Source organism: Salmo trutta, chromosome 6, assembly GCF_901001165.1.
Source record: "Salmo trutta chromosome 6, fSalTru1.1, whole genome shotgun sequence".
Classification (NCBI taxonomy): Eukaryota; Metazoa; Chordata; class Actinopteri; order Salmoniformes; family Salmonidae; genus Salmo; species Salmo trutta.
Window position 1 is genome coordinate 42,232,335 of NC_042962.1, and position 15,469 is coordinate 42,247,803.

At 44.1% G+C, this 15,469-nt stretch overlaps 1 protein-coding gene across 2 annotated transcripts in view; it reads right to left on the bottom strand.

Annotated features, from left to right (window-relative positions):
- LOC115195947 (pyridoxal kinase) overlaps positions 1-15,469 on the bottom strand; it is a 29,713-nt gene that overhangs the window by 11,833 nt on the left and 2,411 nt on the right. For both annotated transcript variants that reach the window (XM_029756307.1, XM_029756308.1), the window contains exons 2-4: positions 12,070-12,124; positions 7,507-7,611; positions 5,377-5,460 (exon numbers count right to left, since the gene is read on the bottom strand). In XM_029756307.1, coding sequence (XP_029612167.1) covers positions 5,377-5,460; positions 7,507-7,611; positions 12,070-12,124 — 244 coding nt within the window. The remainder of the gene's footprint in view (positions 1-5,376; positions 5,461-7,506; positions 7,612-12,069; positions 12,125-15,469) is intronic.

Here is a 15,469-nt window from a genome sequence, read left to right on the forward strand (position 1 = left end):
AGTTTACCAAAAAATGTATGCAGCATTGAAGGTCTGCAAGAACACAGTGGCCTCCATAATTCTTAAATGGAAGAAGTTTGTAACCACCAAGAGTCTTCCTAGAGCTGGCCGCCCGGCCAAACTGAGCAATCGGGGGAGAAGGGCCTTGGTCAGGTAGGTGACCAAGAACCCAATAGTTCCTCTGTGGAGATGGGAGAACCTTTCAGAAGGACAACCATCTCTACAGCCCTCCACCAATCAAGCCTTTTTGGTAGAGTGGCCAGACGGAAACCACTCCTCAGTAAAAGGCACATGACAGCCTGCTTGGAGAATGACAAGCGTTACGTTTGGAGGAAACCTGGTACCATCCCTATGGTGGTGGTGGCAGCATCATGCTGTGGGGATGTTTTTCAGCGGCAGGGACTGGGAGACTAGTCAGGATCAAAGGAAAGATGAATGGAGCAAAATACAGAGAGATCCTTGATAAGGATCCGCAGAGAAGAATGGGAGACACTCCCCAAATACAGGTGTACCAGGCTTATAGCATCATACCCAAGAAAATTGTAGGCTGTAATGGCTGCAAAAGGTGTTTCAACAAAGTACTGAGTAATGGGTCTGAATACAGTTGAAGTCGGAAGTTTACATACACCTTAGCCAAATACATTTATACTCCGTTTTTCACAATTCCTGACATTTAATCCAAGTAAAAATCCCCTGTCTTAGGTCAGTTAGGATCACCACTTTATTTAAAAAATGTGAAATGTCAGAATAATAGTAGAGACAATTATTTATTTCAGCTTTTATTTCTTTCATCACATTCCCAGTGGGTCAGAAGTTAGTATCAATTAGTATTTGGTAGCATTGTCTTTAAATTGTTTTACTTAGGTCAACCGTTTCAGGTAGCCTTCCACAAGTTTCCCACAATAAGTTTTGGCCCATTCCTCCTGACAGAGCTGGTGTAACTGAGTCAGGTTTGTAGAACTCCTTGCTCGAAACACGCTTTTTCCGTTCTGTCCAATTGGACAACCCATTTGCGACCAAGCTTTAACTTCCACATAATTTTCCTTCTCATGATGCCATCTATTTTGTGAAGTGCACCAGTCCCTCCTGCAGCAAAGCACCCCCACAACATGATGCTGCCACTCTCGTGCTTCAGGGTTGGGATGGTGTTCTTCGGCTTGCAAGCGTCCCCCTTTTTCCTCCAAACATAATGATGGTCAATATGGCCAAACAGTTCTATTTTTGTTTCATCAGACCAGAGGACATTTCTCCAAAAAGTATGATCTTTGTCCCCATGTGCAGTTGCAAACCGTAGTCTGGCTTTTTTATGGCGGTTTTGGAGCAGTGGCTTCTTCCTTGCTGAGCGGCCTTTCAGGTTATGTCGATATAGTACTCGTTTTACTGTGGATATAGTTACTTTTGTACCTGTTTCCTCCAGCGTCTTCACAAGGTCATTTGCTGTTGTTCTGGGATTGATTTGGACTTTTCTCACCATAGTATGTTCATCTCTAGGAGACAGAACGCGTCTCCTTCCTGAGAGGTATGACGGCTGCGTGGTCCTATGGTGTTTATACTTGCATACTATTGTTTGTACAGATAAACGTGGTACCTTCAGGCGTTTGGAAATTGCTCCCAAGGATGAACCAGACTTCTGGAGGTCAACAATTTTTTTCTGTGGTCTTGGCTGAATTCTTTTGATTTTCCCATGATGTCAAGCAAAGAGGCACTGAGTTTGAAGGTAGGCCTTGAAATACATCCACAGGTACACCTCCAATTGACTCAAATGATGTCAATTAGCCTATTAGAAGCTTCTAAAGCCATGACATCATTTTCTGGAATATTCCAAGCTGTTTAAAGCCACAGTCAACTTAGTGTATGTAAACTTCTGACCCACTGGAATTGTGATACAGTGAATTATAAGTGAAATAATCAGTCTAAACAATTGTTGAAAAAATTACTTGTGTCGTGCATAAAGTAGACTTGCCAAAACTATAGTTTGTTAACAAGAAATTTGTGGAGTGGTTGAAAAACGAGTTTTAATGACTCCAACCTAAGTGTATGTATATGTCCGACTTCAACTGTACATATGTAAATGTCATATTTCAGTTTTTATTTTCCATACATTTGCAAACATTTCTAAAAAAAACAGTTTTTGCTTTGCCATTATGGATTATTGTCTGTAGATTGAATACGGAAAAAACGATTTAATCCATTTGAGAATAATAGTAACAAAATCTGGAAAAAGTAAAGGGGTCTGAATACTTTCCAAATGCTCTGTAAATCAAGGAAAGTAATTTATTTTTGCAGTTTTTGCCAAGGAAGTCTTAATCAAGCAATTTTACATATGACTAAGATGTTTGGTGCAGTATTTCTCATGTGAAAAAATGTGCATGAAAACTAGTCGTCACTTGTTGACTGACAACACTTCATGTTCTCACTCCTACTAGGAGCAGTACTGTTGACCAATCACCGACAAAGGGGGTTAGACTTCGCCTACCGAACTTCGGCTTGCCTCAGGACAAAATGTTGTGTGCACAAACAGCCCAAAAAGAACCTGCTGAAGACCAAACAAACAAAATGTTGTCATAATACAGTGAGGGAAAAAAGTATTTGATCCCCTGCTGATTTTGTACGTTTGCCCACTGACAAAGAAATTATCAGTCTATAATTTTAATGGTAGGTTTATTTGAACAGTGAGAGACAGAATAACAACAAAAATATCCAGAAAAACACATGTAAAAAATGTTATAAATTGATTTGCATTTTAATGAGGGAAATAAGTATTTGACCCCCTCTCAATCAGAAAGATTTCTGGCTCCCAGGTGTCTTTTATACAGGTAACGAGCTGAGATTAGGAGCACACTCTTAAAGGGAGTGCTCCTAATCTCAGTTTGTTACCTGTATAAAAGACACCTGTCCACAGAAGCAATCAATCAATCAGATTCCAAACTCTCCACCATGGCCAAGACCAAAGAGCTCTCCAAGGATGTCAGGGACAAGATTGTAGACCTACACAAGGCTGGAATGGGCTACAAGACCATCGCCAAGCAGCTTGGTGAGAAGGTGACAACAGTTGGTGTGATTATTCGCAAATGGAAGAAACACAAAAGAACTGTCAATCTCCCTCGGCCTGGAGCTCCATGCAAAATCTCACCTCGTGGAGTTGCAATGATCATGAGAACGGTGAGGAATCAGCCCAGAACTACACGGGAGGATCTTGTCAATGATCTCAAGGCAGCTGGGACCATAGTCACCAAGAAAACAATTGGTAACACACTACGCCGTGAAGGACTGAAATCCTGCAGCGCCCGCAAGGTCCCACTGCTCAAGAAAGCACATATACATGCCCGTCTGAAGTTTGCCAATGAACATCTGAATGATTCAGAGGACAACTGGGTGAAAGTGTTGTGGTCAGATGAGACAAAAATGGAGCTCTTTGGCATCAACTCAACTCGCCGTGTTTGGAGGAGGAGGAATGCTGCCTATGACCCCAAGAACACCATACCCACCGTCAAACATGGAGGTGGAAACATTATGCTTTGGGGGTGTTTTTCTGCTAAGGGGACAACTTCACCGCATCAAAGGGACGATGGACGGGGCCATGTACCGTCAAATATTGGGTGAGAACCTCCTTCCCTCAGCCAGGGCATTGAAAATGGATCGTGGATGGGTATTCCAGCATGACAATGACCCAAAACACACGGCCAAAGCAACAAAGGAGTGGCTCAAGAAGAAGCACATTAAGGTCCTGAAGTGGCCTAGCCAGTCTCCAGACCTTAATCCCATAGAAAATCTGTGGAGGGAGCTGAAGGTTCGAGTTGCCAAACGTCAGCCTCGAAACCTTAATGACTTGGAGAAGATCTGCAAAGAGGAGTGGGACAAAATCCCTTCTGAGATGTGTGCAAACCTGGTGGCCAACTACAAGAAATGTCTGACCTCTGTGATTGCCAACAAGGGTTTTGCCACCAAGTACTAAGTCATGTTTTGCTGAGGGGTCAAATACTTATTTCCCTCATTAAAATGCAAATCACTTTATAACATTTTTGACATGCGTTTTTCTGGATTTTTTTATTGTTATTCTGTCTCTTACTGTTCAAATAAACCTACCATTGAAATGATAGACTGATTATTTCTTTGTCAGTGGGCAATCGTACAAAATCAGCAGGGGATCAAATACTTTTTTCCCTCACTGTATATGCATGAACTGTTTCGACTTGGAAGCATACGGCAAGCTATATTCTACATCAAGCTTGTCATTACCCTGAAACCCAGCTGAAGGCAGCTTAGCTGTCGAATAACAGCTGTCAGCTTACCGATCATTGCATCTGTAAATAGCCCACCCAACTGCCTCATCCCCATATTGTTATTTTTTTTTTTGCCACTTTGCACCCCAGTATCTCTACTTGCACATTCATCTTCTGTACATCTATCACTCCAGTGTTTAATTGCTAAATTGTATTTTTTCCCCCCACTATGGCCTATTTATTGCCTTACCTCCCTAATCTTACTACATTTGCACACACTGTACATATATTTTTCTATTGTGTTATTGACTGTACTTTTGTTTATCCCTTGTGTAACTCTGTGTTGTTTTTGTCGCACTGTGTCACGGCTGTCTGAAGGATCGGACCAAAATGCAGCAGGTTTGTAGTTCCACATCTTTTACTTATTGTGAAACGTTAGCAAAACACCAAATACTTGAAAATACAAAAACAACAAACCGTGACGCAGAGTGGAAAACACACAACTCAAAAGATAATAACCCACAAACAACAATAAGAAAAACCCCTACTTAAATATGATCTCTAATCAGAGGCAATGAGGATCAGCTGCCTCCAATTAGAGATCACCCCCAAACAATCCCAACATAGAAATAGACAAACTAGAACTTAAACATAGAAATAGCAAACATAGAACAACCCAAAACACCCCGTCACGCCCTGCCCTACTCTACTATAGAAAATGACATCTTACTAGGGTCAGGACGTGACACACTGCTTTGCTCTATCTTGGCCAGGTCGCAGTTGTAAATGAGAACTTGTTCTCAACTGGCCTACCTGGTTAAATAAAGGAGAATAAAAATAAAATGAAATAAAAATAAAATCTATTAAATGTATTGCTTTGGAGGCATGAGAGTGTGAGGCGTTTCTTTTCTTTGTGTCCTTACGCTTCTACCAACCCCAACCTGACGAGGATGATACAATAGCTAGGGCCAGGAGTTTTTCCAGACCAGTTCTCCCTGGTCAGGTCAGGTGGTCAGGAAAAACTATTGGCCCTAACAATAACCCATACAGGCATCTTGAACTTGTGATCAGCAGTGGTCGAACCCCACCCTGTCAATTTGAACAGATGTGCAAAACACACACACATAGGGGTGACATAGCGAGGGATACACACCATACACAAGGTTAGGATTGGCCCTCTTCAGCTCTTGTACAATGTCCACAACCATCTCAAGAAAGGAAGTGTCTCGAGTGTACCCTGAGGGGAGAAGATGATTCTGGGTCAAAACCAACTCCTCAATGTCTCAAAGTTTAATACAGTTCACTGCAGACAAAAACAACCCCTCACCCAGGGCTCTAATGAGAGGATCAGGGATCATGGTGTGACAGTGAGGGTGTCAGTGCTTTCTCAGAGTGGCCCCAATTAATGCTTCTTCATGGACCATGTCACGCCTGAGATTCTCATTGTATTTGCATAGAGGCAGGTGGAGTCTTTTCTGCAGTGTTTGTGTGCATGTGAGCAGGACCGCTGTCTCCGCAGTGCTGGCTGTACGTACAGTAGGTAGGAGATAAGGGCCAGAAGAGAGGAAGATAGAGAGGGAGAAGATTCAATGGGAATGCTGATGTAAGGCTTGTTTGTGTGGGTGCCTCACTTTTGTGCTCGGCCACCAGGCTCTCAGTGAGGGAAAGCCCATGTCCTCATGGCTAATTTAAACACACAGGGGCTAACTGTCTCAACACCAATTCCCTTCCTAGCCCGTAACCCTAGATTTTTGCCAATCTGAAGGGTCTGGATAGGTATGAGTGTAAATAACGTCACACTGCTTGCTTAGCGTCTTGGCACATACCGAGGGCTCGAACACAGGACCTCTGCCTTGCAAACATCCATGACCGCCCTCCTGAAGCTAGCTATTTGGCAGCGCAAGTGGGGACACTTCAGACTAAGGAGTGACTTTCACACATCCCTATGCACTACATGAGCAGTGTATTAGTTGAGCTTCCACCATATTTCTTACATTTTACCGATCTGTAAATTACGAAGATGTAGGGCCACGGGAAGAGTTGGGAATAGGGAGCAAATTGGCACGGCTAGATTCTAACTCAAACTTCACTTACTCAGTTTATCCACTTATTGATGATATACGCAGTGTACCTCATGCCATGTATGCGACCGCAGATACATCTGTAAGTCCCATTTCTAAGCTATGTGTCTTACAGACAAAGTTTCAACTGACAAATGCTGTCTGTCTCACACGCTAATAGTCTTGGTCACTCCTAAGATTCTATTTAAGGTGAACCTTTTCACTGTTGGTGATATACAGTACGTAGCCTAACTGATGTTTTTAGCTGTACTCACCTCTTAAGTCTCAACTACTCTAGTGTGTCCGTAACAATTACTTCCAAATGTCTAGCAGTCTTAATAAAAGAGCTGACCAACCAATAGTCTGGTAACTAGAATGTAGCTGTTCCAACACATTCCAGTTTAGCCACATTTCACACCTCGACGGATTCACAAGGACTCGGAAAGAATAAAACCATGACCTTCACTCTCTCCTCTCCTCTGCGTGCCTGCTCCCTCTTTCTCTCTCCCTCTCTCTTCTCTTCTCCTCTCCCTCTCAAGGTGATAGGAGAGGAGACGCAATCCATCAGGGAGTGCCAGCGTTTCTGTTCCGTCTCTCTCTCTCTGGGCCAGGGGTAGCAGAGCACGACGGCCACCACAGAACAGTGGCTACGGGCGAACATCTGACAGCCTGACTGACATTAGGTTCTGTAAACCCTGCAGCCGACACCATCTCTGTCTAGGTGACTTCATGAGGCTCATATCCATCTACTGCTTCCTGTCTTCTCCCTGTCTAGGTGACTTCATGAGGCTCATATCCACCTACTGCTTCCTGTCTTCTCCCTGTCTAGGTGACTTCATGAGGCTCATATCCATCTACTGCTTCCTGTCTTCTCCCTGTCTAGGTGACTTCATGAGGCTCATATCCACCTACTGCTTCCTGTCTTCTCCCTGTCTAGGTGACTTCATGAGGCTCATATCCATCTACGCCTTGACCAGAAGCAGGCACTCTCTGAAGCTATTGACTTAGCTAGCTGCTCTCTATAAAATGTTTCTTCAGCTAGCTAACTGTTATCCCATTTTTTTCCCTTGTTTCTTTTTTGTCTGTATACTGCAATTCCGCTTTTAGCAGTGAATGTGTACAAGGCAGTCTAACCAATCATAAATAAATACTTGATATAAACGAACAACCATCCCGTCTGCTAGCACTGCTACCCTTCACTTCTTTCTGTGTGTGCGTCTCACCTGTAAGAACATAGTCGTAGTGGTGGACGTTGTTGAGCTTGATCCCCTCGTAGAGGACGTGCAGCTCGTCAGCGGTCAGCACCTGGCCTTTCCAGTGGGAGTAGCCTAGGACAGAGGTCAGGGGTTAGAGGTGAGGGGTCAGGGAGACAACATGACAATTTCCACAACAGAGTGACAACACTTCCCCTGTAATGGATTTAACAATGGTGGCTCCCTCCACCAATGCTTTTAAATCTATGACAGGGATTGAGCCAGTGCAACTTTGGGGAAAGTGTGGAGAATCGGGACACAATCAGAGCAACTGACAGTTCACAACATAGGTTAGTATCTTAATTCATTTCTATGGTTTAAATGATGAAAAAAAAAAACAGTTAACAGCTGATGTTTTTTTCTACACAGAGGAGGCCTAGAGAAGCCCCCAGCCACAGTGAGACTGTGCCGCAGGAATTGTGATGTCACACTTCAGGTGAGTCACCCAGCAGATCACATGGTGTGGTGCTGGTTGCCTAGTAACAGGCCAGAATAAAGCCTGAGGGGCTGAGAGCAATAAAGAGTTGCCGCTGCTCGTCTGTGTGTGTGTGTGTGTGTGTGTGTGTGTGTGTGTGTGTGTGTGTGTGTGTGTGTGTGTGAGATAGAGGGGGGAGGGAGCCAAGGAAGGAGAGAAAGGGCTGGCTCTATTCGTCATAATTTTCTGCTGTCGCAATTGCATAACTCGCTGCTGGGAAGAGCATTTTCAGCTCGTCACAACCCAAGACACACACACATACACAAACACACACACACACACACACGTTTTCTTCAGCACGTGCAGAGTGAAGAAGAGACAGAGATAGACGCTGCGTATCCTTCCCCACTGGGAAGATAACCGCCACTGTGTTTTGAGCTGAATCTACCCATCAGGCCCTGCTTCTCTTTGCCCCCCTAAAGCTAACACAGAGAGACACTTTCACACACACACAGCAAAAAACCCTGTTCTTTAAAACCTTGCAAGAATACTATTGGGCAAAGGAAAAGACAAAATGTTACATCCCAAATGGTACCCATTCCCAATATAGTGCACTACTTTTGACCAGAGCCCTTTGCCACTATAGAGAATAGGGTGCCATTTGGTACACAACCAGAGATAAAACTGCAGTGGCTAGCCTAAGTCATTCACATAAATAAAGTCTGAATCCTCCTCATTGCAGTAATGTTTGATGTGTAATGAGCGGAGAGACCCTCATGACTGGGGCAGGGTTTTGGCCTCCATTGCTATGATGTTCCAGAATGTAAATGATGTGTGATGTTCCACACAGAAACTCAATTAACTGTGTGTGATTGCGTGCTTATGAGAAAAAAGACTACCGAGTCAGTAGATACAGTAATGATCCAATCGATATTGCATGTTCCCGTCTCTAAAGAATCTACAGTTAAAAACCTGGAACAATGGGCACCCTTAAGCAGTAGTAAAGAGGTGGTATTCTCTTATCCTTAGCCAAAATGGAACTGCTTATAAAGGATAAGTCTGAGCCAAGTCTTTTCAAAAACAAGTTTCCATTAACCCAGTGCAGGGACATAAGAATGGCAGGTAACAACACAAATAACCGGAGGAATGAGTCTGATTTAGGTGGCAACACATTTGAAGGCATTCAGGGATGGATAATTCATGAGCGATGTGTATGGGGTCTTTTAATCATTATGCACTTTTTGGCCATCATGATGTATAGGGGTGACGATAGCAGGACAGTGCCTCCCCTCGTTGAACAGTACAGACCCTTCTAGATAAATGCTTACCGTTATTTAACCAGGAAAGATCTTTGAGGTTAAAAACCTCTTTCGCAAGGGCGACCTGGATCATTCAAGTGGGTGAGGTCAGCACAGCCAAGCTGGCTCTATGACACGGTTGTGCTCTCCAGGACATCTGCCCATGAATGAACACTTCGCAAGAACACACCAACGGGCACAAGAGGCTGGCTGATTCATATGTTGACTGACGCGGTGCAATAGATAGGGTCATTCCTCAAACATACGTCAGATACACACAGTTTACTTTTCCCTCTGCTCTCTTTTAATCTCCCTCCCTCACAATCCCTCACTTCCTCTCCCTCTTGCACACGCTGCTCATCAGGGTGAGGCAGGCATCCGTGGTTTTCCAGACGGAGCGATACATGAAGTGAGAGACGGAAACCGAGAGGAGCCTGAGAGTGGTGTGATCGCAATTAGCACTCATTCACATGTTTCTTTCACAGACACACACGGACGTGCGCACACACAAACACACTGGTGTCTACCATGTCATTCACCTTCAGCTCGAAGACCAACAGCCCCCTCCCATCCTAGGCTATAACAGTGTCCACAACCCCAAAACGTTAGGCACAATTGTTACACAATAGCCCTAGCCGCATCCAGTAAATTCTGCTGTGACTATTGACATCACAGCAGAGCTGGAGTTTCCTCTGCGGTGGATGTGATGGGCTCATTGGGCCGCCGACAGGTGACTCGTGCGGCAGCGAGGCGTGAACAGGCAGCGAAGTGATTGGGCTGTGATTGGCGGTGCCTGGAGGTTGCGTCCAAAATGACGCCCTATTCCCTACATAGTGCACTACTTTTGACCAGAGACCTATAAGCCCTGGTCAAAAGTAGGACACTATATAGGGAATAGGGGTCCATGGTTTGGGACACAGCCTGACAGTCTTCATAGAATCCCTGGATATCTGAGCGAGATTACTGTGAGACTGACTGACTTCAAAACGGGGCTCCTCTAACAAGGGTGGTTCAGAGAACCTTGCTCGCATGTTGATTAGTAACCTTTCCTGAGACTAAGCCGGCCTACACAGTCTTGTGACATACAAGAGACCCAGGTTCAAACTACAGTTGGTAACATTGGTGCTGTAACCTGGATGGATTTATGTGAGGCGCAGGAGGAGGTCAAAGGGGAGTAAAGTGTAAAGGAGGTTGCGCCTTCTTCACCACACTGTCTGTGTGGGTGGACCATTTCAGTTTGTCTGTGATGTGTACGCCCAGGAACTTAAAACTTTTCACCTTCTCCACTGCTGTCCCTTCGATGTGGATAGGGGTGTGCTCCCTCTGCTGTTTCCTGAAGTCCACAATCATCTCCTTTGTTTTGTTGACGTTGAGTGAGAGGTTGTTTTCCTGACACCACACTCCGAGTGCCCTCACCTCCTCCCTGTAGGCTGTCTCGTCATTGTTGGTAATCAAGCCCACTACTGTTGTGTCGTCTGCAAACTTGATGATTGAGTTGGAGGTGTGCATGGCCCCGCAGTCGTGGGTGAACAGGGAGTACAGGAGAGGGCTGAGCACACACCCTTGTGGGGCCCCAGTGTTGAGGGTCAGCGAAGTGGAGATGTTGTTTCCTACCTTCACCACCTGGGGGCGGCCCATTAGAAAGTCCAGGACCCAGTTGCACAGGGCGGGGTTGAGACCCAGGGCCTCCAGCTTGATGATGAGCTTGGAGGGTACTATGGTGTTGAATGCTGAGCTGTAGTCAATGAACAGCATTCTTACATAGGTATTCTTTTTGTCCAGCGGGGGTAGTGCAGTGTGCACTGTGATGGCGATAGCGTCATCTGTTGACCTGTTCGGGCGGTATGCAAACTGAAGTGGGTCTAGTGTGGCCGGTAAGGTGGCGGTGATATGATCCTTGACTAGCCTCTCAAATCACTTCATCATGACAGAATTGAGTGCTACGGGGCGGTAGTCATTTATTTCAGTTATCTCATCTTTCTTGGGTACAGGAACAATCTTGAAGCATGTAGGGACAACAGACCGGGATGGGGAGTGATTGAATCTGTCCGTAAACACACCAGCCAGCTGGTCTGCGCATGCTCTGAGGACGCAGCTAGGGATGCCGTCTGGGCCAGCAGCCTTACGAGGGTTAACAAGTTTAAATGTTTTACTTACGTTGGCCACGGAGAAGGAGACGTAGGCTTTGTTAGCGAGCCGCGACGGTGGCACTGTATTATCCTCAAAGCGGGCAAAGAAGGTGTTTAGTTTGTCTGGAAGCGTGACGTCAGTGTCCGTGACGTGGCTGTTTTTGTTTTTGTAGATTTCCTGTAGACCCTGCCACATACGTCTCATTTCTGAGCCGTTGAATTGTGACTCCACCTTGTCCCTGTTCCGGCATTTCGCTTGTTTGATTGCCTTGCGGAGGGAATAACTACACTGTTCATTTTCAGCCATATTTCCAGACCTCTTTCCATGGTTAAATGAGGTGGATTGCGCTTTGTATGCATCGCAGAAGTTAGAGCAGCAGTGGTCGAGAGTATTAGCCCTGCGTGTCATGCAATCAATATGCTGATAGAATTTGGGTAGCCTTGTTCTCAAATTTGCTTTGTTAAAATCCCCAGCTACAATAAATGCAGCCTCCGGATACATAGTTTCCAGTTTACATAAAGTCCAGTGAAGTTCCTTGAGGGCCATCTTGGTGTTCGCTTGAGGGGGAATGTACACAGCTGTGACTATAACTGACAAGAATTCTCTTGGTAGGTAAAATTTCAGTGTATTTCCTGAATTGACTAAAATGTAAATAGAATTGACCCCAACCCTGCTGTACATTATATGTACCTGTATGATTGGAGAATTGTACCGAGTTGATTGAATCCACCTCAAACCCCAGCACCTGTGGAAGAGACAGACAGAGCATTAATCAAAGCATCGCGAAGAAGACGAACAATGTGGGTACCGGCTCGTGGTAATGGCTGGAGTGGAATTGGTGGAATGGAATCAGATGCCATTCCATTTGATCCGTTCCAGCCATTATTATGAGCCGTCCTCCCCTCAGCAGCCTCCACTGGTGGGTAGGTTAATTACTAAGGCCCCTCAAACTCAACTCTGGACCTCGAAGCCAGTTCCACTGCTTTTTTTCCATTGTTCCCCTCTAATCAGGGACTGAATTAGACCTGGGACACCAGGTGGTGCAATTAATTATCAGGTAGAATAGAAAACAAGCAGGCTCCGGAGCTCGTAGGGTAAGAGTTGAACACCACTGATCTAGGCTATACAAAGGGCCAGATTTAGAGATTTGGTGGTCCATTTAAAAATGCCATTGAACCAGCCCCGAAAAGGGACATTTTCCCCCCATACATTTGTATTATTCCACAACTAAAAATACATTTTTCGTAGTGTTTAATGCATGCAATTCTGAAATGTATTGTACCTATAAAGCTGTTGAGTCAGTGACTAACAGTGAGGGTCCCCTGGGCTATTGGGGCCCATTTAATTTGTCTAAGTCCACATCATACGGTGGAAATAGTCCACAAAGCTAGTACAGCACTACACGTTTTAAATGACCCGCCATTTTACTTATATTTGGACTAGCAGTTTCAGCTACCTGTACAATAGGGTTCCTAGTAGTCTTCAACTGAAATGACATAATGTACCTGGTGGAAAGCCTCATGTTTACACTGACTCCTGCACTGTATTTTTAAACATGACTTGACCTTTCTATAAATAGAAGGCAACGGTTTTGACTTAGAGTACCCACACTAATAGATTTTACTTACATGACTTCACATGCAACAGATTGATATAACCAGTGGCGACTCGTCATTCAGGGCAGGTGGGGCAGAGTCCCTGTTTTGAGCCCCGCATTTAGCCTATAACCTGTTTTAGAGAAATGTTATCATCTAATATTTTAAGAGCTTTCATTGTCTGCTTATATGCCCTCTTTATTTATCGTACAGTTCTAACTTGGTGTCAGAAAGCAAAATAAAGACCATGTTTATATGCGGCTTTATTAACTCAATAATAATTTTTTACATTGTTCGCAAACTGATTTTTGACATGTATTAATGCCAAAATAACATGCAAAATGTTACATGGTCTCTTTTTTGCTTTCTTGAGTAAGGCAGCTCCAAAATGCCTAGTTCAGTGCTTTCTGTGGCGGTGGGGCAGCCAGAAGAAAATACAGTGCGTAGGGGTTGGTAATGTTCTCTAGTTGCGCCGGGATTGGCTCAGTGTTCTGTCACTCATTGGGACCCTACGTCACTGCAAAATCTACGGGGAGAGCTTGAAAATTCAAGCCCCTTGGGTGCTGCCATAGATTTACATTAGAAGTGTCCATTCAAGAAGGCTCAAGGTCATTGGACACAGATAAAATGACGTTAAATCACATCATACAGTACCAGTCAAAAGGACACACCTACTCATTCCAGTTTTTTATTTTTTTATTTACTATTTTCTACATTGTAGAATAATAGTGAAGACATCAAAACTATGAAATAACACATATGGAATCATGTGGTAACCAAATCAAAATATATTTGATATTTGATATTCTTCAAAGTACCCACCCTTTGCCTTGATGACAGCTTTGCACACTCTTGGAATTCTCACAACCACCTTCACGAGGTAGTCACCTGGAATGCATTTCAATTAACAGGTGTGCCTTGTTAAAAGTTCATTTGTGGAATTTCTTTCCTTCTTAATGAGTTTGAGCAAATCAGTTGTGTTGTGACAAGGTAGGGCAGGTATACAGAAGATAGTCCTATTTGGTAAAAGACCAAGTCCATTATGGCATGAACAGCTCAAATAAGCAAAGAGAAATGACAGTCCATCATTACTTTAAGACATGAAGGTCAGTCAATCTGGAATATTTCAAGAAATGTGATGGTTTCTTCAAGTGCAGTCGCAAAAACCATCAAGAGCTATGATGAAACTGGCTCTCATGAGAACCGCAACAGGAAAGGAAGACCCAGAGTTACCTCTGCTGCACAGGATAAGTCTGCAGTCTGCACCTCAGACTGCAGCCCAAATAAATGCTTCACAGAGTTCAATTAACAGACACATCTCAACATCAACTGTTCAGAGGAGAAAGTGTGAATCAGGCCATCATGATCAATTTGCTGCAAAGAAACCACTACTAAAGGACACCAATTATAAGAAGAGACTTGCTTGGGCCAAGAAACATGAGGAATGGACATTATACCAGTGGAAATCTATCTTTGGTCTGATGAGTTCAAATTTGAGATTTTTGGTTCCAACCGCCGTGTCTTTGTGAGATACAGAGTAAATAAAGCCGCAGGATTATCTCTGCATGTGTGGTTCCCATTGTGAAGATTGGAAGAGGAGGTGTGATGGTGTGGGAGTGCTTTGCTGGTGACACTGTAACTGATTTATTTAGAATCCGAGGCACACTTAACCAGCATGGCTACCACAGCATTCTGCAGAGATACGCCATCCCATCGATCATTTGTTTTTCAACAGGACAATGACCCAGCACACCACCAGGCTGTGTAAGGGCTATTTGATCAAGGAGAGTGATGGAGTGCTGCATCAGAAGACCTGAGCTCCACAATCACCCGACCTCAACCCAATAGAGATGGTTTGGGATGAGTTGGACCGCAGAGTGAAGGAAAAGCAGCCAACAAGGGCTCAGCATATGTGGGAACTCCTTCAAGACTGTTGGAAAAGCACTCCAAGTGAAGCTGGTTGAGAGAATGCCAAGAGTGTGCAAAGCTGTCATCAAGGCAAAGGGTCGTTACTTTGAAGAATCTAAAATATGTGTTTAACACTTGTTTGATTGCTACTTTATTCCATATGTGTTATTTCATAGTGTTGATGTCTTCACTATTATTCTACAATGTAGAATATAGTCAAAATACCTTGAATGAGTAGGTGTGTCCAAACTTTGGACTGTAGCTTTGATTGGACTGATCATTTCAACATCATACTTTCAAAATCTTAGCTAGCAAGCTAGACAAGCAGTCATAATCATGAATCAAGTGGACAATCTACTGGCAAATGATTTTTAATCCTTGTCATTATGAAGAGAAATTATAGATAAAACGTATTGATGCTCATCGCCCATTGGACATAAACATTATACAACAAGTTGGAAATCGCATATTCAACAGTGAGTGGTTTGGAAGGAATCAGTGGCTAACTGCAAGTGTTGCAAAGCAATCACCAACCTACTATTCAGTGGAGAGGATATGTGGTCCAAGTCTGGGTTTAAGGGTCTCTT